The 24486-nt window shown below is 34.9% G+C and overlaps 1 protein-coding gene across 2 annotated transcripts in view; it reads right to left on the reverse strand.

The window, feature by feature from the left end:
- Nucleotides 1–1026: 1026 nt before the first annotated feature.
- Nucleotides 1027–24486, reverse strand: part of shroom3 (shroom family member 3) — an 81386-nt gene continuing 57926 nt past the window's right edge. For both annotated transcript variants that reach the window (XM_073824512.1, XM_073824513.1), the window contains 8 exons: nucleotides 23459–23593; nucleotides 18143–21107; nucleotides 16815–16876; nucleotides 15633–16355; nucleotides 13821–14186; nucleotides 11229–11322; nucleotides 8758–9030; nucleotides 1027–2220 (listed from right to left, as the gene is read on the reverse strand). In XM_073824512.1, coding sequence (XP_073680613.1) covers nucleotides 1888–2220; nucleotides 8758–9030; nucleotides 11229–11322; nucleotides 13821–14186; nucleotides 15633–16355; nucleotides 16815–16876; nucleotides 18143–21107; nucleotides 23459–23593 — 4951 coding nt within the window. In that variant the 3' untranslated portion in view covers nucleotides 1027–1887. The remainder of the gene's footprint in view (nucleotides 2221–8757; nucleotides 9031–11228; nucleotides 11323–13820; nucleotides 14187–15632; nucleotides 16356–16814; nucleotides 16877–18142; nucleotides 21108–23458; nucleotides 23594–24486) is intronic.

A 24486-nucleotide genomic window follows, 5' to 3' on the forward strand; every position in this document is an offset into this window, starting at 1 on the left:
TTTCAAAAGTGTACACACACTTGATTCTGAATACTGTGTTGTTACCTGAATGATCCACAGCTTTTTGTTTAGTGGTAGTTGTTCATGAGTCCCTTGTTTGTTCTGAACAGTTCAACTGCCTGCTGTTTTTCAGAAAAATCCTTGGGTCCCACAAATCCTTTGGTTTTTCAGCTTTTTTGTGTATTTGAACTCTTTCCAGCAATGACTGTATGATTTAGAGATCCATCTTTTCAAACTGAGGACAACTAAGGGACTCATGCAACTATTACAGAAGGTTCAAACACTCACTGATGCTCCAGAAAGGAAATAACATGCATTAAGAGCTGGGGGTGAAAACTTTTGAACATAATTAAGATGTGTAGCTTCTGCAATAGTTGCATATGAGTCTCGTAGTTGTCCTCAGTGTGAAAAGATGGATCTCAAAATCATACAGTCATTGTTGGAAAGGCTTTAAATACACAATTGCAGAAAAAACAAAGATTTTGTGTGACCTAAAGGATTTTTTAGAAGAACAGCGGGCAGTTTATCTGTTCAGGACAAACAAGGGACTCACTAAACAAAAAAACAAAAGCAAAAAAACAACAGCTGTGGATCATTCAGGTAAAAACACAATATTACGAATCAAGCTTATATAAACTCTTTTCATTTTAGCAAATTCAACTATTAATTTCTCTAGTGAACTGTTTGTAAACACATCTTATTCAGGTCAGTGCTAAATAAAAAAATAACATGCATTTTGTGTGATCCCTCTTATTTTGGTAAAATAACATTTTGCAGATTCTGCAAGCTGTATGTAAACTTTTGAATTCAACTGTATACTAATCAGTAAGTGACACTCAGCATATTAGTATACTAATACAGTTGGTTTTATTTAATGCAATGGTTCTTATGACCTTCATTAGACATTGCTAAGTAAAAACAATGCATGATATAGGTTGCGTGACCGAAACACATGATTTACAAGCTGTAGCAGTGTGTTGGATTCAATTGACAAACTCCAAATAATGCAACACCAACACAACAAGGTTGTATTTAAAAAATAGATTTATTTTGCCTTCCAATTGTGCTCTTTTGCTTTTAAACAGTGTAAAGCATGGCTGAACCGCTTCTTCAAATTAGCCCCATCGAAAAACAATTGCATGTGTTACAGATGTACAGGGGTTAGATATTTTGTAAATAAGGATGTTCTTCAAATACAAAAACAGCCACGAATTCAAATAAAATAAAATATTGGCAAAATAGTTTGGGCATGTGCATTGTGATCAAACCAGATAGTAGAAAAACCCTGCATGCAACCGAGTGAATATTATTAATCTTTAGCAGATTTTTTGCTATTGAAACCGTGTTCGAGTGCTGATGAACCATCATTATTGAAGAGTCTGATTTTGATAGGATAGCACCTGTTAAAGCCGCCCAAAAACACCACTAGCCATCAGCTTACAAAAATACAACATCTATTCTGCGTTTTAACACCTACATTTTAAAATCACGAGGGGATTGAGTATGTACAGCAACGTACAGAGTACAAAATCGTTCCTAAACAACTTAAAATCATAAATAATCAGCTGTCGCTTTAATCGACAGCAGGAATTTCAAATAGACAGAAAATATGCATGTGTGTTTGTGTTCTCAATAGTTTCTCGACGTCATAGTGGTTCACGTGTTCCAAAGTGCTCAGGGCTGGAAATCATTTCGGCCAATCACAACGAGGCATTTCGTGCTTGTGCTTCAGTGTTGTGCTAAATGCTAAGTATGTAGTGTAAATGCGCAAGTGTAGATAGATCTTCCGTACTTTAAAAAGTTGGAAATAGTCTCCTTCATTTAAGGCACTTGTCAGTGTGCATTGATTCTGATTCGTCCTTGACTGTAAATCTATGATGGGCGGAGTCAGAGCGAGGTCACAGTGGTGGGGCGTGGCAAGTGGGTGGAGTTAAAACAGTGTGGGTCAGTGTTCTTTGGGCGGGACTCAAGGGGGAGGGTCTCCTCCAGCCGCTGCATTTGCTCCTCCCCCTGTCGTATGAGCTCGTCCAGGTGGCGCTGGCGAATCAGAAGAGCGGGTTTGATGCGGATGTAACGCTGGTAGTCACGCAGCTGCGGGCCGGTCAGGTATCCTGACAGAATGTCCAGAACCACTCGCGAACGCCTGTCCAGGTTTTCCTTCAGCTCGCGAGCGTCTTCTTGTTGACTGCATAACTGCTTCCTCTTTAGCTGCAGTGATTCCTGTAAATATACAAACATGTCAGAAATAATGCTTTTATTCTATAAAAATCATATTCAATATGATTTAATCACCCCCTTGTCATCCAAGATGTTCATGTCTTAAAGAGTCGTAAAGAAATTATGTTTTTGAGGAAAACATTTCAGGATTTCTCTGCATATAATGGACTTCTATGGTGCCCATGAGTTTGAACTTTTAAAATGCAGTTTAAAAGCCCTTCAAAGGGCTCTAGATCAGTTATTTTCTACAATTTTATTATTATTTTTTTTAAGGAAAACATTTCAGGATTTCTCTCCATATAGTCGACTCCTGCTGTTTAAAGGAACACTCCACTTTTTTTGGAAATAGGCTCATTCTCCAACTCCCCCCGAGTTAATAAGTTGAGTTTTACCGTTTTGAAATCCATTCAGCCGTTCTCCTGTTCTGGCGATATCACTTTTAGCATAGCTTAGCATAGATCATTGAATCCTATTAGACCAATAGCATCACGTTCAAAAATGACCAACGAGTTTCCATATTTTTCCTATTTAAAACTTGACTCTTCTGTAGTTATATCGTGTACTAAGACCGGTGGAAATGCAAAGCTTCAATTTTCTAGGCTGATAAGATTAGGAACTACACTCCCATTCCGGCGTAATAGTCAAGGAAGTTTGCTGCCGTAATAAGGCTGAAGCAGGAGCAGTAATATCACGCAGCACATGTGCAAATACTAAACTAGCTGGGAACTCATTTCTGAAAATACTCCGCCTGCTTCGGCCATATTACGGCAACAAACTTCCTTGACTATTACGCCGGAATGGAAGTGTAGTTCCTAATCTTATCAGCCTAGAAACTCGCAGCTTTGCATTTCCACCGGTCCTAGTACATGATATAACTGCAGAAGAGTCAAGTTTTAAATGCAACAAATATGGAAACTCGTTGGTCATTTTTGAACGCGATGCTATTGGTCTAATAGTCTTCATATTGTTGAAGACTAGAGTAAATTCAGTTTTACTTTTTAATTGTAAAAATTACAATTAAACATATATTCATACAGAATGCAGCTATTTTAAACTGTAATAATATTTCACAATTTTACTAAGTTAACTGTATTTTTTCGTCAAACACATGCAGCTTTGATTAGCAGAAAAGACTTCTCAAGTCTTTCAGTTTAGTTTTGAAGTTATGTTTAGATAAGCTAACTCAGCAAACAAGGATGGTTTTTATGACAGGTCTAATGTTTGTACAAGACTTAAATTGCATAATATTACAAACACTATTGATGTCAAACGCCTTTTTGGTGGAAACACCTCTACTAATAGTGCTGTAGCTGTTATTTGTACAGTTGCGATGCCTGGTAAACAGTAAAATAAACAATGGAGCACAAGCGCATCACTGTAAGACTTAAAATGAAACATTTTACACTCTATTATGTCATTAGATATCTAACACACAAAGTCTAATTATCATGAACTTAACCCTTCATTCATGATGACGTTGATTCTGTGTAATTCACAGATAAGACTTGATCTCTGTCCTCACCTGAGTTTGAGACGCAGCTGTCTGAAACTTGTTATATAATATTATGTCATTTAATTAGCATTTCTCGTTTCTCAATGTGTGAAATGTGTAATTATCTGGAACAGCCCTTTCTTTATTCAGTAAAACTAGTTGTTGAAGGAGTGTCAGGTTGGGATTGTAGTTTGTTTTGGTCAATGTCAAGATGACGTGACCTGCGGCGACAATTCTAAATAGCATTTTGCGATTGCATTTCTTCATAATTATACATGTAGCCTGTTGTAAAGGCTATGTGCAATATTTCATTTATCATAGAAATCAATACTTTTATTCAGCAAGGAGGCACATCCACAAAAATATAATAAAATAATAAGCACCGTAACTATTTTTAACATCGACACTAATCAGAAATGTTTCTTGAGCAGCACATCAGCATATTAGAATGATTTCTGAAGGGTCATGTGACACTGAAAACTGAAGTAATGATGCTGAAAATTCAGCTTTGAATCACAGGAATAAATTACATTTTAAAATATATTCAAATAGAAAACAGATATTTTAAATAATAATAATATTTAATATTTATTACTGATTTTACTGTATTTTTGCTCAAATAAATGCACCCTTGGTGAGCAGAAGAGACTACTTAGAGGAAAAAAAAAATGGGTATAATATAATAGTGTAATACTGCTTTAAATTGTTGTTTTAAAAAATATGTATTAAATTTTTTTTTTTTTTTTTTTTCTGAGCAAAAAATAAATATACATTTTTCCCTAATTTGAGTAACTGAAGCAATGATGCTGAAAATTCAGTTTTGCATCACAGTACTAAATTACATTTAAAAATAAATTCAAACAGAAAACAGCTATTTTAAATAGTAATAATATTTAACAATTATTACTGATTTTACTGAATTTTTGCTCAAATAAATGGATCCTTGGTGAGCAGAAGAGAGTACTTTAAAAAATATAATAATAATAATAATAATAATAATATTTATGGGTCAAAGACAAAAAAGGGTTTAAGCCTAAAAACAATAACTGTAATACTGCTTTAAATTGTCATTTAAAAAAAATAGTAAAAAGTTTTTTGTTTAATTTAGTTGCATTTTAGTTGTTTTAGTTTTTTTTTTCTGAGCAAAAAAAAAGAAAAAAGAATCATACATTTTCCCTAATTTGAGTAATTGGAGTAATTACACTGAAAATTCAGATTTGCATCACAGGACTATATTACATTTAAAAATAAATTCAAACAGAAAACAGCTATTTTAAATAGTAATAATATTTAATAATTATTACTGATTTGACTGAATTTTTGCTCAAATAAATGAACCCTTGGTGAGCAGAAGAGACTACTTTAAAAAAAAAATAGTATATATATATATATAGACGAAAAAGGGTTTACGCAATAAAACAATAAGTGTAATACTGCTTTAAATTGTTGTTTTTCCTTAAAAATATATTTAAAAAATTGTTTAATTTAATTGTGTTTTGTTTTTCTGAGCAAAAAATAAATATACATTTTCCCCTAATTTACAGAAGACACTCACTAAAATGTCATTCAGTGTAACAATCTTGTCAGGCATATTTACAACATCAAAATCAGTTACATTACATAAAAGATACATTACTTTCACCCCAAATACTAATTAGTTGTAATTCTACATTTTTCAAATGTGCCACTATCCTAGGTTTTGCCCATTTGTCAGTAAGATTTTTTTACTCATTTAAAACACAATAAAATGTAATATGCTCTATTCTTTTATATATTTTAATAAGTCAAAATAAGCATGTTGTTTGAATTTTTACATAAATATTCTGTTACACTGAATGACAATGTAACATAATTTCAACCAAATTTTGACATTTTATTCTCCAAAAACTTATTTGAAACCTTAAAGGTAGACACTTTCCTTACATTTAACGTGCTTTCTATGGACATAAAATCACTTTTGTAAATGTCTTTTGACGTGGACATCTTAACGTCTTTGACCCATATACATTCATATAAACCTTTCGTGTGTGTTTATGTGTGTGATGTTGGCATCTCCCACAGGCGTAGTGTTTCTGATCTTCTAAAATCATCTCTAGTCCCTGAGTTTATTTAAAGCAGGATGGGTAAAAGTCGCTCTGCAGGGCAGTAGATGTGTCAGACTGATTACAGTAGAAACGGGATCCTTGTCTGTCCACTGGAGTATTAAAGGAGATTAGCACATTTCCTTATTCTTTTGAAATGTTTGATGCTTTCTAACATGCCAGATCATATCGGTATGAATTTTTGTTTGCCACATTTCAGCACAAATTGTTTCGTAAACCTGTAATGCAGGTCATTAATAATGTCACTTTGCAAAAACATTGTCTGCAATGCTGTACCTTTAAGACACCATATTTGCATATATAATGAGCAATAATTATTTTTTGTATCGTCCATTTCATATGCAAAAACAAGGTTTACATAGTCTGAAAGCTCCAAAAATCTAGTTCTAAGCACTATTTTAGTATTATTTATATATATATATATATATATATATATTTATTATTTATTTAATACACTACTAGTCAAAAGTACAGCAAAAAAAATATATTGAAATATTGAAATATTTTTACTATTTAAAAGAACTGTTTTCTATTTGAATATATTTTAAAATGTAATTTATTCCTGTGATCAAAGCTGACTTTTTAGCATCATTACTTGAGTCTTCAGTGTCAAAAATCATTCTAATTTGCTGATTTGCTGTTTAAAAACATTTTTTATTATTAATATCAATAGTTAAAACAGTTGAGTACATTTTTTCAGGATTCTTTGATTAATAGAAGGATCCAAAGATCAGCATTTATCTGAAATAAAAAGCTTTTGCAATATAATACATTATACCAGCCAAAAGCTTGGAGTCAGTATAATTTATTTTTATTTTTAATTTTGGGAAAAAAATTAGACTTGAATGCTTTAAATGAATGAAAAGTGTAAATAGACATTTATAATGTTACAAAAGATAAATTAAATTTCCTGAACTTTCCATTCATTAAAGAAACCTGAAAAAATTCTACTCAGTTGTTTTCAACATAATCATAATAGTAAATGTTTTTTCAGCAGCAAATCAGAATATTAGAAGGATTTCTGAAGGATAATGTGACTGGAGTAATGGTGCTAAAAATTCAGCTTTGAAATCACAGGAATAAATTACATTTAAAGCAGCCGTTTCAAATAGTAAAAATATTTCAAAAATTTGCTGTTTTTGCTGTACTTTGAATCAAATAAATGCAGGCTTGGTGAGAAAAAAAAACATGAAAAATCTTACTGTTCAAGTATTTTTGACTATTAGCGTACATTTATAAATTAATTTGTATTTATTATTTATATTGATACTATAGCTTTTTTTATATTTTGAACTACTTTTATGTTTTCCTTTTTTGTTTTAATTTTAATTTAGTACATTTTGCTGTGTTTTTGTCGTTATATCTATGTAACATTTATTACAGTTTTAGTTATTTGTGTGCATCAAGTTGAACTAAATTGAAATAAGACAAATTTGTTTGTTTTTAAATTTTATTTCAGTTACCTTTTTTATATCAAAATTTAAAAAATATATTTTAATAGTATAAAATAGTTACTAAAGTAATTAATTTTATTGTATTATTTAGTATGTATTTTATTGTTAGTATCTTTTGAATGATTTATTTAGTATCTATTTTTGATTTATTGATTTTATAGTTATTCGTTTCAGTTAACTGTAATAACCCTGGTTCTAAATTCTAAAAGATGAATGAAAATGATCATGAAAAATGTATTAATTTATTAAATTAAAATGATTTTGGTGCAAGAAAGTTAAGACTATTATAAATTGCCTTTAGGAGGAAAAAAAGTGTATTTTCTGCATTGCTCCTCACTAGGGATGGCGAAAACTAAAAAATTTCTTGACCGACCACCGAGCCTCATTAGCCGGTTGAAACCGGTTAACCGATTAATTTAAAATATGGTACGCTATTTGAAATAACAGCCATTTCGAGCCGCGCCTGCAATTTCGCAACTCTGTCGCATCTCTCTGCCGCTCTGCCTCCCGCACACACACACACACACACACACACACACACACACTGCCACTCACGTCACTTTTTTTTAAATCCCCTACAGCGCGAAACATGAGTCCCGCAAACGCGGCGCCGAAGAGCTTGTTGTATGTAATCGTAGGACAAATGGCTCCTTAGTTTCAAATGGTTTGGGTACAAGGTGATCAGATGAAAAGAACGATTGGAAGGAATCCTAAAGGAATTTCCTAATGCCTAAAGTTTAATAATAATAATAAAAACTGTTAATAATTGGTTACACAGAACTTTATTACAAATAATCAATAAAAACATGTTGACCTCGACAACCCAACTAGGTTAGCCTACATTTTACCGCAAACTTGCGACTAGTTAACTTTCTAAAGAAGGCGCAATCGCGTTTGCTAAGGGTCGGGACTTACAGTAACATCAACACACTGAAACTATTGTATTCAGAATATTTAAAAAAATTATAGCACTTTTTAATCTGTGATTGTGTGTTCACGAGATACCAACATTTCGAAAGCCGTCTTCTCTCCACAGATGATCCAGACAGATGTAGCGTGCACGGAGGGGAGGGGCTGTGTGCGCGTGTGTGTGTTTGAGGGAGAGACGCGTGCATGAGTGACAGAGAATGAAGAGAAAGCAGGGAAAGGTAATGCAGTTGAACGAATTCGCTGCGTGTTTTAAATAGCGTACAAAAGAATATCGAAACGCAATATGTGACGGTCGGTATTGATTTTTTTTTATTTTTTATTTTTTTGGTGGGTGTTGAATCTGTGGCGGTCGGAATTTAATCTGTGGCGCACCGCCACAGATTCGTCTATGTGTGGGAAACACTGAGATGGCTAACTGTAGTAGCGTATAGTCCACTGTCCATAATAGCCTAATTTAGATATCACTTTTTTTTTTAACCGACTACCGATAACTTTGACCGGTTAACGTTGATACGGTCAACCACCGGTCAAACGGTCATCGGTTAACATCCCTACTCCTCACCCTCTCTTCTGCAGCGTCGTCGTCGCCCAGTGCATTAAGGGCATTTTCCACACGGGCGAGTCGGGCGCTCAGGGACAGCAGCAGGTTGACGATCTTCTCCAGGTCCCCCACGAACATGCGGTACTTCTCTTTCTCATTGGGTTTGCAGCGTTCTTGAACTAAAGCCTCCATGCTGTCACCTAGAGCCGTAAAGCGCTTCTGCTGCTCTGAAAGGCCCTCTCTCTCTGTCTGCAGAGACTGCAAGCTCACCTGAAGCGCCTGCAACAGCTCCACCTGCAGGACGAGACACAATACTGCACCATCAACAAATGAGACACTGGAGATCATTCAACAGGTCATTAATTCAAGGAAATGAAGAATGGCTTTGTGCTCAGTGGCATTGTGTTCATTTTTTCAGAGAATAGAATATTGAATACAGTGTGAGAGTGTTAACAATGCAATCAAGGTTACCACTCAGCTAATACATAAACGAATATATTTTAAAATAGAAGTCAGAATGTACAAAAGTGGCCAAAAATAGAGATTTTAAAACATGCTTACAAGTTAATATGTATTTAAAAAACCCAAATATTTATATATTACAGTATACATCTCGAAAATAGAGATGTTAAAACATGTTTATAAAGAAATATATAAATTATTATGTGTTTAAAACAATTATATATTACAGCATAAATTTATTTTTGATTGATTTAAGTTACTTGTAATTACTAGTAAATTTTTAGATGTTAAAACATATTTATGTGAATATATAAAATGTATCTATACACATTAAAAATAATTATAAATATATTTTTGACGTTTTATTTATATTTCCTAGTTATTTTTTTATATAAATATTTTTGATATGGTTATAACTTATAAAACATTTACATAAATAAATATATAAAATGCATTTATGCATTACAAATATAAATAGATTTTTGTATATTTCTAAATATTTCCTATTTATTTTTAGATATTAAAACATATTTAAATAATATAAAATCTATGTATAAAACATAACCAATAATAAATATTTGTTATATTTTTTTAAGCATAGATTTTATATTATTTATGTAAATATGTTTTAATGTCTAAAAATAAATAGGAAATATTTAGAAATGTAAATATATTTTAGACAGGATTTAGTTTTTTTTTAGTTATTATTAGATGCTAAAACATATAAAATGTGTGTATAAAAATATGTATAAATTATAATTTGTGATAAGTCTTAGTTACTTATATTTAATGGTTAATTTTTAGATGTTAAAATATATTTACATAAATATATAAAATGTATCTATACAAATTAAAAATAATTATAAATATATTTTTGATGTTTTATTTATATTTCCTAGTTATTTTTTTTACATGCATGTATAAAAACAAATATTTATAAATTACAATATAAATATTTTTGATACTTTTAGTTACTTATAAAACATTTACATAAATACATAAAATACATTTATGCATTACAAATGTAAATAGATTTTTGTATATTTACAAAATATTTTGTATTTATTTTTAGATATTAAAACATATTTTAATAATATAAAATTCACGTATATAAAAACATAACCAATAATAAATATTTGTTATTTTTTTTATACATATATTTTTTTATTATTTATGTAAATATGTTTTAATGTCTAAAAATAAATAGGACAATTTTAGAAAAGTAAATATATTTTTGACAGGATTTAGTTTTTTTTTAGTTATTATTAGATGCTAAAACTTATAAAATGAGTGTATAAAAATATTTATAAATTAGAAATATAAATATATTAGTGGTAAGTCTTAGTTACTTATATTTCCTATTTATTTTTAGGTATTAAAACATATTTATATAATATAAATTATATGTATAAAAATATAACCAATAATAAATATATTATGTTTTTTTATTCAAAGATTTTATATTATTAATGTAAATATGTTTTAATGTCTAAAAATAAATTTAAATATATTTTCGACAGGTTTTAGTTTTTTTTGTTATTATTAGAATACACATAAAATGTTATGTATAAAAATATTTATAAATTAGAAATATAAATCTACTTTAATAAGTCTTAGTTACTTATATTTCCTATTTATTTTTAGATATTAAAACATATTTACATAATATAAAATCTATGTAACCAATAATACATATGTTATATTTTACATACATAGATTTTTAATTATTAATGTAAATATGTTTTAATGTCTAAAAATAAATAGGAAATCTTAAGAAATGTAAATATACATTTTTAGTTATTATTAGATGCTAAAACATATAAAATGTATATATAAAATATTTGTGATAAGTCTTAGTTACTTATACTTCCAATTTATTTTGTAGACATTAAAACATATTTACATAAATAATATAAAATCTATGTATAACAATTATAAATATTTATATTTTTGATATGTCTTAGTTACATACATTTAGAAATAATCATTCCTTTTTATTTTATATATTTAATTTCTAAAGTGTATCTGACCTTCTTTTGAGTCAAGTAAGCTTCTTCGTCGTCCAGGTCGGTTTCCATTTTTCTTGGACCAGTCTGAGAGGGAGTATCTGGACCATCGTGAGCCCTAATGGAGGTCAAACACAGCAAACAAAGAGTTTTACTCGTGGATGCCCTATTTGTCCGATACAGAGACAGAGAATGGCTAAAATCCACATTCCCTGCGTCAAACAGAGCACACGTAATTACACGTTTTGCTCCACGGCACAACAGAACAATCACACACTGCAATTACTGATAGGTAAATGCTTTGAAATCAATTTACTCTGGTGTTTAAAAAAGGGTTCGGTCCACAGGGAGTGCATAAAAAATATGTGCATTAAATGTAATGCAATGCAATGTAAATTTGGATAAAAGCATCTGCCAAATGCATGGGCTATATGTAAAAAACTAATACCCTAGTGCATGTATAAAAAGTATTAGTTTTTCAACGTATTATGTGTAATTTTATTGCATTTCAATGTTTGGTTAATTAGGTTTATTTAAGAAAAAAAAATGCTGTTGTGACAACAGTTTATGAGGCTTTCTGCCAAACTGTGTCTAGTTTCTACAAGTGAAATGTGTTTATTTGATGATTGTCCGCTAGATGTCAGTGTCGTTCTGCACTCGTTAGCGAGTCGCCGATTATTATAGAGAATAAAAATTTGACACCTGGAGAGCCGGACTTACCGCGAAAAATACTAAAACTATTAAAGGTTTTCTGGAATTATAAGGTGAGAGAATATTTCTCTGTTTTATCTATGAGCTTCCGTGTGTTTGATATCGTTTCAAACATGCTGCTGTTGTGTTTGTGTTGGACATAAGCTGTAAATCCTGTTTTCAGTACATATATTTCATGTTTTCTTCAAACACTTTCAAGTTATGGCAAAATATGGCACCTCAGATCAGTGTATTTATGTCTTATTTGAGCACATGGATATCTTATTACCAGCTTTATGGTGGCAGGCTTCCTATATACATATATATATAATTTAATTTGAGAACGTATAGATACCAATATTCATATTATTGTAATAGAATTTATAGATCAAATGTAAGAATTTGAAATAAAAGATCAAGTATTAACAAAGTTAGTGGGAAATGCCCTCTATAAAGGTAAAAAATGATGAGAATATTGCTTCAGAATAAATCACATTTGCAAAAAAAAAAAAAAGAAATATATATATAATTTTTTTTAAAAACAAACAAATTATAAATTAAAAAAAATTCACATAAAATATATAATTGAAATATTAGATTAAATACTTGAACTTAAAAAAATAATAGTATTTCATAGAAGTAGAAGTATTTCATCTAATATTTCTATTTTATATATTATATGAATGTTTTTTTATTTATAAATATTTTGAACAATTTTTTTATTTAAATATTTATTACTAAAACATTCATATGATATATAAATTAGAAATAGATGAAATACTTGACCTTAAAAAAAAAAAAAAAAAAAAAAAAAATATATATATATATATATGTGCTTCGACAAAAAAAATAAAAATAAAATTATATATATATATATATATATATATATATATATATATATATATATATATATGTGTGTGTGTGACCCTGGACCACAAAACCAGTCATAAGGTTAAATTTTACAAAACTGAGATTTATACATCATATGTATAAAGCTCAATAAATAAGCTTTCTATTGATGTATGTGAAAATCAGGAATCTGAGGGTGCAAAAAAATCAAAACACTGAGAAAATCACCTTTAAAGTTGTCCAAATTAGGTTCTTAACAATGCATATTACTAATCAAAAATTACATTTTGATATATTTACAGTAGGAATTTTACAAAAAATCTTCATGGAACATGATCTTTACTTAATTTCCTAATGATTTTTGGCATAAAAGAAAAATCTAAAATTTTGACCCATGTAATGTATTTTTGGCTATTGCTACAAATATACCCCAGCGACTTAAGACTGGTTTTGTGGTCCAGGGTCACATATATATATATATAAAAATTAAAATAATATATATAAAATTACATTTTGATATATATTTACAGTAGGAATTTTCCAAAAATCTTCATGAAACATGAAAAGAAAAATCTATAATTTTGACCCATACAATGTATTTTTGGCTATTGCTACAAATATACCCCAGCGACTTAAGACTGGTTTTGTGGTCAAGGGTCACATATATATATATGCTTTAAATCACTGAGTTTCTGTTTGAGCTAAGAGTAAAAACACTGCATCCTTCTTTCTTTCATGCTAAATGAGTACAGTATTCATTGAGTTAATGGTATACATCAAAGAACCATAATATTATCATCTAAAACCATCTCTGTACCATAGTACTGCCACAGACCTTTCTAAGGAACCTGAGTGAATTGTGCACTAAATACAGGAAACACGCAAGAACATACAGAAGTGTGCCATTATCTTTACAGCATGATCTATTGATGAGTTATCGATGAGTAAATTAGGCCGTGACCTGCGAGCACCAATACAATCAGCTTTAAACAAAAAGATGGACCCTGTGAGCATACGATTCACTTGATTATTGGGTAATGCTATATACTTTAACTTCACCATCAGGTCAATGCTCACCTGTCACTCAAATGGCCGTCGCTGCCGCTGATCGTCCTGTGTGAAGGGAAGATGTCCTCTATCAGATCGAGGGTGGTTTTACCTGCCCAGGTGTCCAGGAGCGAGGTGAGCGATTTGTCGTGGTTCACCAGCTCTCGAGCTAAAGTTTTCACGAGCAGCTCGGCCTGCGTCCGCTCTCGTCTGGACAGCAGATGGTAGTCGGGTCCCAGGATCTCAGAGTCGTCCTGCTCTAGAGGAGCGCTGATGGGGGACTGGGGTTTAGAGGCAGTGCTGGTGTTGTCAGGACTCACTGATGGGGTCGTGCGGTCGTTTGATGGTCGCTCAGGCTCTGGATGGACTGTTGTGTCAGTTAGACTCTCACAGTTGCTGCAATGTGAAATGAGATAAAATCATGTTACGGTAATGAGACTGAAGGATATTTGGGGTTCAATACAGTTGATGGCATGAAAAAAAATTAATTTACACTAATTCCTCCCTATTATTTGGAAAAACATAAAACACAAGCAAAAGTCTGTTTAAAGTAAGTTTTTACAATGAAAGTGAATGGAGCCAATTTGTAAACATTAAATTAATAAGTGTTTCAATAGTATAGTCATAAGGCATACACAATATGTATGTTTAAGTGATGTTAGAGGGAAAAAAAATAAGTTTAAAGCAAAAATGATTTAAACAGCTTTACAGTTCAAATAATAAATTATACAATTATAAGCTTAAAATGCCTGTTTTTAAGTACTCCACAAATTGGAATATATATATATATATATATATATATATATATATATATATATATATATATATATATATGAATTACATTATTAATTTATAAAAAAAAAAAAATTATATATATATATATATATATATATATATATTATTTTATTTCAAAAACATATATATATTTTTTTTATAAAATAATAATGTAATTCAAAAGTCAGGAAAGGGTAAATGCAATTTCTAGGTAAATGCAAAGTGTTTCTTTTTTGTAAAAATAATTTAATATTAATAATAATTTCCAATGTTAAAATACTTCATAGGTAAATGCAACATTATTTTTTTTACAAATAATACAAAAAATAAATATAAATACATGTACTTCAAGAGTCAGGAAAACACTTTTTCAGTTAAAATACTTTCTGGGTAAATGCAAGATGTTTTTTTTTTCCCTTTAAAAAAATACAAAAAAAATAAATGATCAAAATAAAATAATAAAATAATGTACATCCGAGTCAGGAAAATACATTTCAAATGTTAAAATACTTTCTGGGTAAATGCAAAATTATATATTTTTTCTTTTTTAAAAAATAAAATAAACATAAAAAGTAAATAAAAAAAATACAATGTACTTTAAGAGTCAGGAAAATACATTCCCAATGTTAAAATACTTTCTAGATAAATGCAAAATGTTTTTTAAAATAAAGTAAAAAAAAAAAAAAAAGAAATTTAATTGATAATATATTAAAAAATGGACAAAAATAAGAAATATAATACTTTTTTGTATGGGTTTCCTTTTGCTCTTAAAAAACAAAAACAAAAAAAACAAGGTATGAACCAAAATTCTTTTGTGGTTTTCTTGTATTGAACCCAGAACATTCCTTTAAATCTGACTTTACTGTACTATTTTAGCATGATGAATGTGATTGTCATGTTCATTTGTTGTTCTTTGAACAACATTCCTATCAAACAAATCATAAGCCAAACCCTAACCTACACTGAAAAATCACGAGGGATATGATTGGCCCATAAAAATAATCTTGGTCAATTCCTTAAACCTCAGCTTTAATCTCAAATCTCAAGACCAAAAAAAAGTGTCTCTACCTGATGGACCAAAATGGCCCCGGATGCTGTAAAGACACTTCTATGTTGTCCTCGATTGGGGGTGTGAGAGGCGGAGGAGGTGGGAAGTCCTCCATAATCTCTGTCTCTCTAATGGGCGGCGGCGGTGGTGGAGGTGGAGGTGGAGGCGGAGGTGCTAAAAACACTTCATCATCATCTTGCGACACAGCTATACTCTGAACATCCTGAAGGTTCGACTCTGAGATCCGAAGAGAGAGAAGTGGCTTTGTTGGAGAAACCGGGCTCTTGGAAAGGTTTTGCGGCCTTGAATTAAATTGTGACCCTGTGACCTCTGGGAGTGGAGGTGATGGAGTGGCCACAGGACACGGGAAGTCCTTAAGGGTGTCTTCAGAAGTGCTGGTGTCGCTGGAGTTTTGCCGCACCATATCCGGTGCTCCGGACGGACTCTTCTGACTTTGCGGGCCAGTTTCGGGAAATGCAATATAATCCAGGTTGGGCTGACACAGTCTGTCTCCATTATGCCAGTCGAGGCTGGCAACAGTGCCTGGAGAGGTGAAAGGGCAAGGAAGTCCCACAGACGCAGCCAGACCGGAAGCACTCTGCGCTCTAGGCCGGTCTGAATATCTCTGGCGCTCGCGCCTCAAAACAGGTGCGTTTTGCTGGACAGGACCTTGGTTTAACTGGTAACTCCTCTCCGTACGTGCTGAACATGACGGCTGTTTGTGTCCCTGGTTCGCCAACACCCTATTAAAACATGCATATGAAATGAGAAAGTTTCCAGGTTTCCAATACCTGTCATTTTTAAAGATACAAATGCAAATGATTATTCCTTCAATGTCTGGTGGGAATTCGTGCATGGCTCAAAACACTCAAAAATAGCTGCAGTGGGACTCTGTCACTGCCACTGACCAATTAAGGGTTGGTCCTTAATTTAAGACCTTTTATGGGTAAATATTTTCATAAAACTCTGTTTCAAATACTTGCAAAGAAATTCTTGCTCTTTAAAGGACTGATCTGCACAATTCTTCTTCTTCTTCTTCTTAAAAAAATGTTGCGTATGCTAATGTGTTTTAATTTGAAGCCTATAGTATGCAAATTCTGTGCAAATTAATATCTACATGTTATATATAGGACTTTATTTGTAGGATAGTGGAATATCCCAAGGATAGGGAGGTAAATGTTTTTTTTATTGTATACACAAACCTGTTTTCAAAGGATTCCTTGGAGGAAACTCTCAACAGCTGAAGGTCTCGGGCTAAGAAGTCCTAAACAAAAAGAGAACATAATATTTTTGAGCAGGTGACATATTGTAGCACTTTCTGGTAGAGGTGGCATAAAAATAGTAAAGTTTCATATACCAGGAACGGAAAGTTAATCATTACTTCATGGTTGCCTCAAGTTTAGAGAATGTTGGTACTTTAGTGTTAATTTTAAACTCAAGCGCATGCCATGACTACTGATAAACTAAGATCTGTTAATAAAAAAGACACAGCATGACAGCATCCTCATAGCTGAACTATGTCGTAGTCAATTAGCATGAACAGATGCAGAGACTGTGACCTGAATGGTTTTTTTTATGGCCAGAATGTTTTAAGTTTATGTAAAGCCACAACATTAGCAAGTAGCAAAGTCATCATGCTGGTGTTTTATCTTCTGCTTAAACCATTTCCAATTATGGATTGCTGGTATAGTCTGGGATAGTTGTGCGTTTACTGTACACCGTCATCATCATACCAGAAGCATTATCGTTTACATACAGGATAATTATTCTCTTAGATAAACGACCTTTTTAACCCTTCCAAATATTTCAAAACCAAAACCATGACGGGTTGTCCACTATCTCCAACTCCTCCCCTCTGGCACAGAAGGAGTGCAGTTATCTGTTGCACATCTGTCAGATCTCTGACTAATGCCCAGGCTTTGTGGCACCAAACAGGAATTGAGGAGCACTGGTCTTTTCCTGTGGAGCACCAGAAGTGGGTATCTGCCCATCTTTAGGAAAGGGACTGCTCCTTTGTCCTATAACGGACAGACCACCAAGTACCATAATTGGCTAAAAACTTATTAAATGGTCATTATGAACAGCTTGACTGTTCAGCCAAAAATGCCATGATTTCAAAAACTTTCAAAGACTTTTTCTTCTGTGGAACAGATATTTTAAAGAATGTCTCACTGAGTCAATGGCACCAAAAACAAGATCCAGTTGGACCCCATGGACTCTTATTGTATGGACAACATTCTTCAAAATATCCTCATTTGTGTTTCAAAGAAAAAATGTGATTGTCGCTTATTCTGAGACGCACTGATTATCTTTTCCGAGGGTTTTTTCATTAGCTTTCTAGCTAGGGAAACTCTGAATGAGTAATCAGGTTTTAACTACTCAATAAGAGGGTTAAAACAGGCAAATTTACTTTGCCATAAACATTATTGTTTAACTTTGTGCGGTATGAAGGCACGTTGATTCCGATGATTCAACCAATGACACAGTCAAGTTCACCCAGCTGGTTTGCAACCTAATAAATGATTGTTACCTGTCTAAAGTTCTCCACTGGAGACGACCTGGAGCGGAAGTGCTGAGATACGGGACGTTCTTCACTACGCTCCAGCAAATCCTCAGCTGAAGCTGACCTCCCTGAGCTTCTGGCAGAGGTGGCTCTCTCAAAAGTGGCTTCTAAATGCTGTCTGTGAGATTCAGGATTTGTGCCTTGTGACTGCTGGCCAAAAACCTCAGGCCGTGTGTGGTTTTGGCTTGCCCTGGGGAGGTAAAAGGAGCTTTGCATTCCTGCTGGAAGGGTGGAGACTTTACGTATACCACCGGTGAGGCCATCATATGCTGGCTCTTGCAAAGAGCTCAAACTTGGGGTGGAGATGAGGCTTCGCGAATCAGCAGAAGAGGACTGTAGGTAAGCGCTATGTGGGCGGTTTGGACGTCCGTCTACTTTTCTACCAGTTTTGCGCTCCATATACTCAACAAGTGCATCTTGTTGCATTTGCTTCAATTCTGGCCTGGAGGAGAACAATCTGGGGTCAGTGTTACGATTCGCCACCTGCTCAAACATCCTGCGTCTGTCGGCAACACTTGTCTCGCTTGCCAAAAGCTGCTGTTGAACCTTCCTGTCAGCCTGATTGGTTTCCTGAGTCAATACTCCAACTTCATGCATGTTTTCAGGCTCAGAATACGACCGTTTCTTTTGCTCCATTGTGAATCGTCTGCGTCCGCAGATCCGCAAAACTGGGGGTCCAACAGCTGGGATGCTGGGGAGGTCAGGAGGACTGACCCTGTTTGGTGCTTCGACAGGAACTACATGACGTTCCTTTGGAGTGTGGGGGGATGTTGAAGCTGGTTTGGGACTTGTACTGGGTCCTTTTCGCTCTAGAGACATGTGTTTAGCTGGCACCAGTGGAGGGTTGACAGTGAGGTCACGTCTTCTGAAAGAAGTTGACCTTAGAACCTTAGACTGGGCATCTTTAAGGCTGTCTCTATATGTTCGGTTAAAAGGTGTGTCTTGAATGGTGCCCAAGATGTCATGAAGGTCACCTCTCCTGTGTATATCTTTACTATTCCCCTCACCAAGCTGAAAGGTGCTCTTACTTCTTTGAAGACAGATCTTGTGGGTAACAACAGGCTCCTGTTGTTGCCGATGTTGGACATGATCACTACTCCCACGTCTTGGTAGGAAGTCCTGATGCATATCCATGTGTCCATCATAACTTGCCATGCTAGAGGTACTTCGAGTTCTCCCATGGGTGACCGAGCTGTTGCTTCTCTCCAACATATTGCGCACATCCTCTACACCAGAGAAGGAGCTCTTGGCACTGGAAGGTCTTGGCGTTAGGTTCGGACGAGTCATAGAACCATGGTGGGAAAGGCTGCGAGGTTTGATCTGCTGTCTTTCAAAATGACTTACTTTCTCCAGCACGGACATGCTACGCTCACTTTGGAAACTAGATTGGCTTGTTGTACTCTCGGGACTGGCGCATCGTTGAACCTCGGCAAGTGCATTCTCCAACCTGGTCAGGGGATGATCCAGGTCTTGCTCTTTTGGCTGGAGAGCACTAGAGTCACTGTAGTGCCTTGAAGGTTTGACAGTGTGGTCACTTCCTTGAGTCTGAATAAAGTTTCCTCTGTATGTTTGAGCAACTTGTATCTGTGAAGGTTTCCCAGTGTAAACTGGATCTGGATGAATACTTGGCTCGTTGCATTTACTTTGCTCTTCATCTTGAGGTGGCCTGTAGTTATCGTAATCTTCCATACCAAGGGAGAACCTTGGTCTTTCTCCTCTTGGTTGCACTGGGGTGTAAGGGTCCCTCCTCTCCTGGGGTACATATGGTGTTTGTGACTTTTGCATTTGTGGTTGCAAATGAGGCCGATAAAAACCAGGTTTGACTTGAGTGTCATCTTGCACTCTACCGGAGAGCTTTGGCTGTGCCGAAACATGGGTTTGGACAAGGTTTGAGCTAGGAGCATTGCTTTGGTATCCATTTTCAACGGTGACCCTGTCCTCTTTCACCGAACCACCTAAGTGGTCACAGTGATTGTTGTGCTTGCTCTCCTTGGCCAGTGCCGGATAGACACTTCCAGAGCTAGGGTTGCTAGTTGGGATTTGTGCAAAATGAGGCTCGGGAGGTGGAACAGGGTAGATGCCAGTGGGTAACATGAGGCGGCCGGGTTGTGCAGCCTGAGGAAAACCCTGTTTGGGTTTGGTGGTGGGGCTACTTTCAGGGCTTTTTTCTATCACCGTGTGCAACTGTCCTTCAGCTCCAAACGAGGACTTTCCTGATGCCACAGAACCACTTGAGTGATGCCAAGAACCTTTGTGAAGCGCCCGCTGTGATCGAGCATGTTCAAGACTCGACCAAGAGTTGGGACGCTCATGATTGCGAAATGCTGCATAGCTGTCACTGCGTAATGGAGGTGCTGGTGCCCCCTTTAGGTTCTCATATGAGTGCCGGTTGTGCGCTGGATCCCAGACTGGCCCAACACTGTGGCGTTGTGAGCTGGAGGTGCTTCCACTACTCCCACTGCTTCCACTACTACTACTGCCACGATGACAGATCTGGCCCGAGACATTCCCGCTTCTAGACTGTGCTCTGCTGTCACCAGATCTCATAAGTGCTGCAGAGCTTATCTCATGCTCTTCAGACACACCCTGTTGGGGGTCGTACACAGTGCGTATGTAACGTATATCAGCCTGCTGCATCCCTTCTCTCTGTGGAACGTTCTCCATGGAATATGACCTCTCCTTGTTAAACGACGGTGCCGCCGCAAGATACTCCGGGATACTGGAGCTGGTCGAAAAGGAACTGTATGCCGAATCCCGCTTGCTGTGCAGGTGATCAATGCTGCTGGAGGATTTGGAGGATGATAGTTGATAGCAGGAGCTATAGGCTGGGTGAGTGTGGTCTAGGCTCTCCATGCTTCCCCGGGAACTGTACTGATCTGGGCTCTTCCTGAGAAACCCTGTCTCAAATCCTGATAGGTCTGTGGTGGAGGCACTACAGGAAAAAAACAAGAGACACATAAATTTGATAGTTATCAACTAAAGAATATGTTAAATAATAATGAAATTTGGTTATTTAACTTGGGTGGGGAACAAAAAGATAAGAATAAGCTGAAGAGCAATAATATTGTTTTACTGGGGTAATATGCCAGCAGATACTATTGTGGTTGTCAGTCTGATCTAAATTAGTAGCTGTTACAAACTTAGACACACATAAAATACATTGATTTACTGCTTCTTGTGTAATAAAAATGATCTCATAGTCACAATTTGAGATTGCTATCCCGTGACTCAGTTATTCACCAGAAAGACTAAAGGTTAGATATAAGAATAACCATCGCAATGTCTGGACTGTTTACAACATATCTGGTGTCGATTACAGTATAAAATCTATACAGTTGTAGTGAGATTTCCTTTCCTGATACTTTCTTTTTCGCTCTTCCCTGGCCTAATGATAAGGTGACAAATCTACACCAAACTCACTGACTCTGGGAATTGGCTGTGGAATCATGGCAATATATTTTTGCATGTGTGTGGGACAGCGATGCACTGGGTCTGCTGAGGCGACTGCCCTTTTATGGGTATATGATAGCCGGACTCTGAAAGCTGGCATGGTATTTCTGCTGGCATAATTAACATGATGTCACTGACCCATTGTCAACAGCTCTGCAGTTACCACTCTAAGAACTAGATCAGCCAATCACAAGTCAGTCCATCAAACAATGACCGCCGCATCTCAGAAATTGGAACGCTATTGGTGTAGCCCACGGTGACCATCGCCATGGGAACCTTCGGAGGGTTGTTGAGGGAGTGTCATCCCAAAGAATGTTTTTTTTTCATTAGGCCGTGCGTCAGTGCTTTGCTTTCTGGTCCTCTTCAAACACTCTAAATGTTTTTCTTCCAGTGTCATCATTGATGGCCCTTGAACGTTCTGGTCTAAATACAGTGATAATGGCCGAGATAACAAGCGCACAAGGTTTTTGAATGTTTGGGGGAAGTATGCAGCAACTAGATAAATTATGTCCATGATCATACACAACAGGAAACCATCAACTAAAAAACAATAGAGCCACTTCTGACCAAGATAATCAACATTCAGATCTACTAACAATCATGTTAATGGACTTTTAAAAGGGCTAGTTCACCCAAACATGAAAATTGTGTCATTAATTTCTCACCCTCATGTTGTTTCAAACCTGTAAGACCTTTGTTCATCTTCGGAACACAAATTAAGATACAGATATAAATATATTAAGTACAGCTGAATTCAAAATGTTATTTTTTATTTAGTACTGACCTGAATAAGATATTTTAAATAAAAGAGTTCATGAGTCCCTTGTTTCTCCTAAAAGGTTAAACTGCCCAATGTTCTTCAGGAAAATCCTTCAGGTCCCACAAATTTATCAGTTTTTTAGCATTTTTTGCGTATTTGAACCCTTTCCAACAATAACTGTATGATTATAAGATCCATCTTTTCACACTGAGGACAACTGAGGGACTCATATGCAACTATTACAGAAGGTTCAAATGAAAAAAAAAATAATACAATATTTAGGCAAACTAAGGAAAATGTACAAATCATCATTCTGTTCAAAAGTTTTCACCCCGTCTCTTAATGCATTGTGTTTCCTTCTGAAGCATCAGTGAGCGTTTAAACCTTTTGTAATAGTTGCATACGAGTCCCGCTATTGTCCTCAGTATGAAAAGATGGATCTCAAAATCATACAGTCATTGTTGGAAAGGGTTCAAATAAAAGAAAGAAGAAATTGTTAAATAAAGTCGTTACTTTTGTTTTCTTTGCGCACAAAAAGTATTCTCGTAGCTTCATAATACTATGATTGAACCACTGATCAATTTATCATTTTTTTTATAATTTAATCAAAAATATCTTAATTTGTGTTCCGAAGATGAACAAAGGTCTTTCAGATTTGGAATGACATGAGGGTGAGTAATAAAAATCAGAATTTTTATTTTTGGGTGAACTCTCTCTTTAAATTCATTGGTTTATGAACGTATTAATGTATCGAGAACTTAGAGAAAATACCTCATGAAGTCAAATCAGGTGCTGCAACCCAAACTAAGGACACAAAATGTTCTCTCTCTGAATAAATGTCTTCATTGTTAGTGGATTATTGCTAAGCTGACTTGGCTGATCCTTCAGTTGCATAGCTGGGAACTGTAAAAAATGTCATCTTCACCATTGTATTCTCGGTCAAGATCAAATCTGACATGCTATCCTTGTGAAATACAGAGACACAATGGATGAAGAAAGACAGACTGTTACTGTGTTTGCTCTTAAACAGAGGCATCAGACTGCAGGTGTGTTTGTGTTCGAGTTACACTGACCTGGAGTGATAGCTCTGGTGCCAGGGGGCTCCCACACCACCCTGGGTGACTTGCATCATGCTGTCTGAGTCCTGAGGGCCCTCGCCCAGCTTCGTAGAATGCCAGGAATGAGGTCGAGATCCAGGCTCACTCCGTCTGGGAAAAAGAGATTTAACACAACATAAAAATCCATGCTTTTCTTTTGTAGAATGCAACTTAAATGTCCAACACAAATACAGTGACTATGCAAAAAAAAAAAACCACTAAGTCGGAAATAGTTCAGTGAGATGTCGTTTAGTAGTTTAATGTAAACATAAAGCATACATTGTCTAGTGTCGTCAAGGCCAATGAGGATCAAAACAGCCCTGAAGAATGTGGCACTGCCTTTTAACCAGGATCTCACTATGTAAACATCAGTAAATAGATACTTCCTAATCTATGTCACTGACAGATTGAACACTGATATATTTATATATTATAAATATTTATTTCTAAAGAATGAGAAATAAAATTCTGGGAAGCTGGAAGTAGATTCCTATTTCTGCTTTTCTGGCACAGGGTTCTGAAGTGTTTTCGAAACATGGCAAGAATGCCGGCATTGTCTAAAACAAAAACATTTTTGGTTTCAAACGGCGTGGAACATAATGGGTGTTTTTCATATAACGATCAGCAGACTGTCTGTACCTACTGCTGCTCCAGACATTCAAACACACACACACACACACACACACACACGCACACACGCACACACGCACACATGCACACACGCACACACGCACACACGCACACACACACACTGGTTTACATGTTTTATGGGGACATTCCATAGGCGTAATGGTTTTTATACTGTACAAACCGTATTTTCTATCGCCCTAACCCTACCCTACACCTAAACCTAGCCCTCACAGGAGATTGTGCACACTTTTACTTCCTCAAAAAAACTCATTGTGCATGATTTATAAGCCTGTTTCCTCATGGGGACCTGAGAAATGTCCCCACAAGGTCAAAATCTACTGGTATTCCTATCCTTGTGGGGACATTTGGTCCCC

The sequence above is a fragment of the Garra rufa genome, chromosome 19 (genome assembly GCF_049309525.1).
Source record: "Garra rufa chromosome 19, GarRuf1.0, whole genome shotgun sequence".
Taxonomy (NCBI): Eukaryota; Metazoa; Chordata; class Actinopteri; order Cypriniformes; family Cyprinidae; genus Garra; species Garra rufa.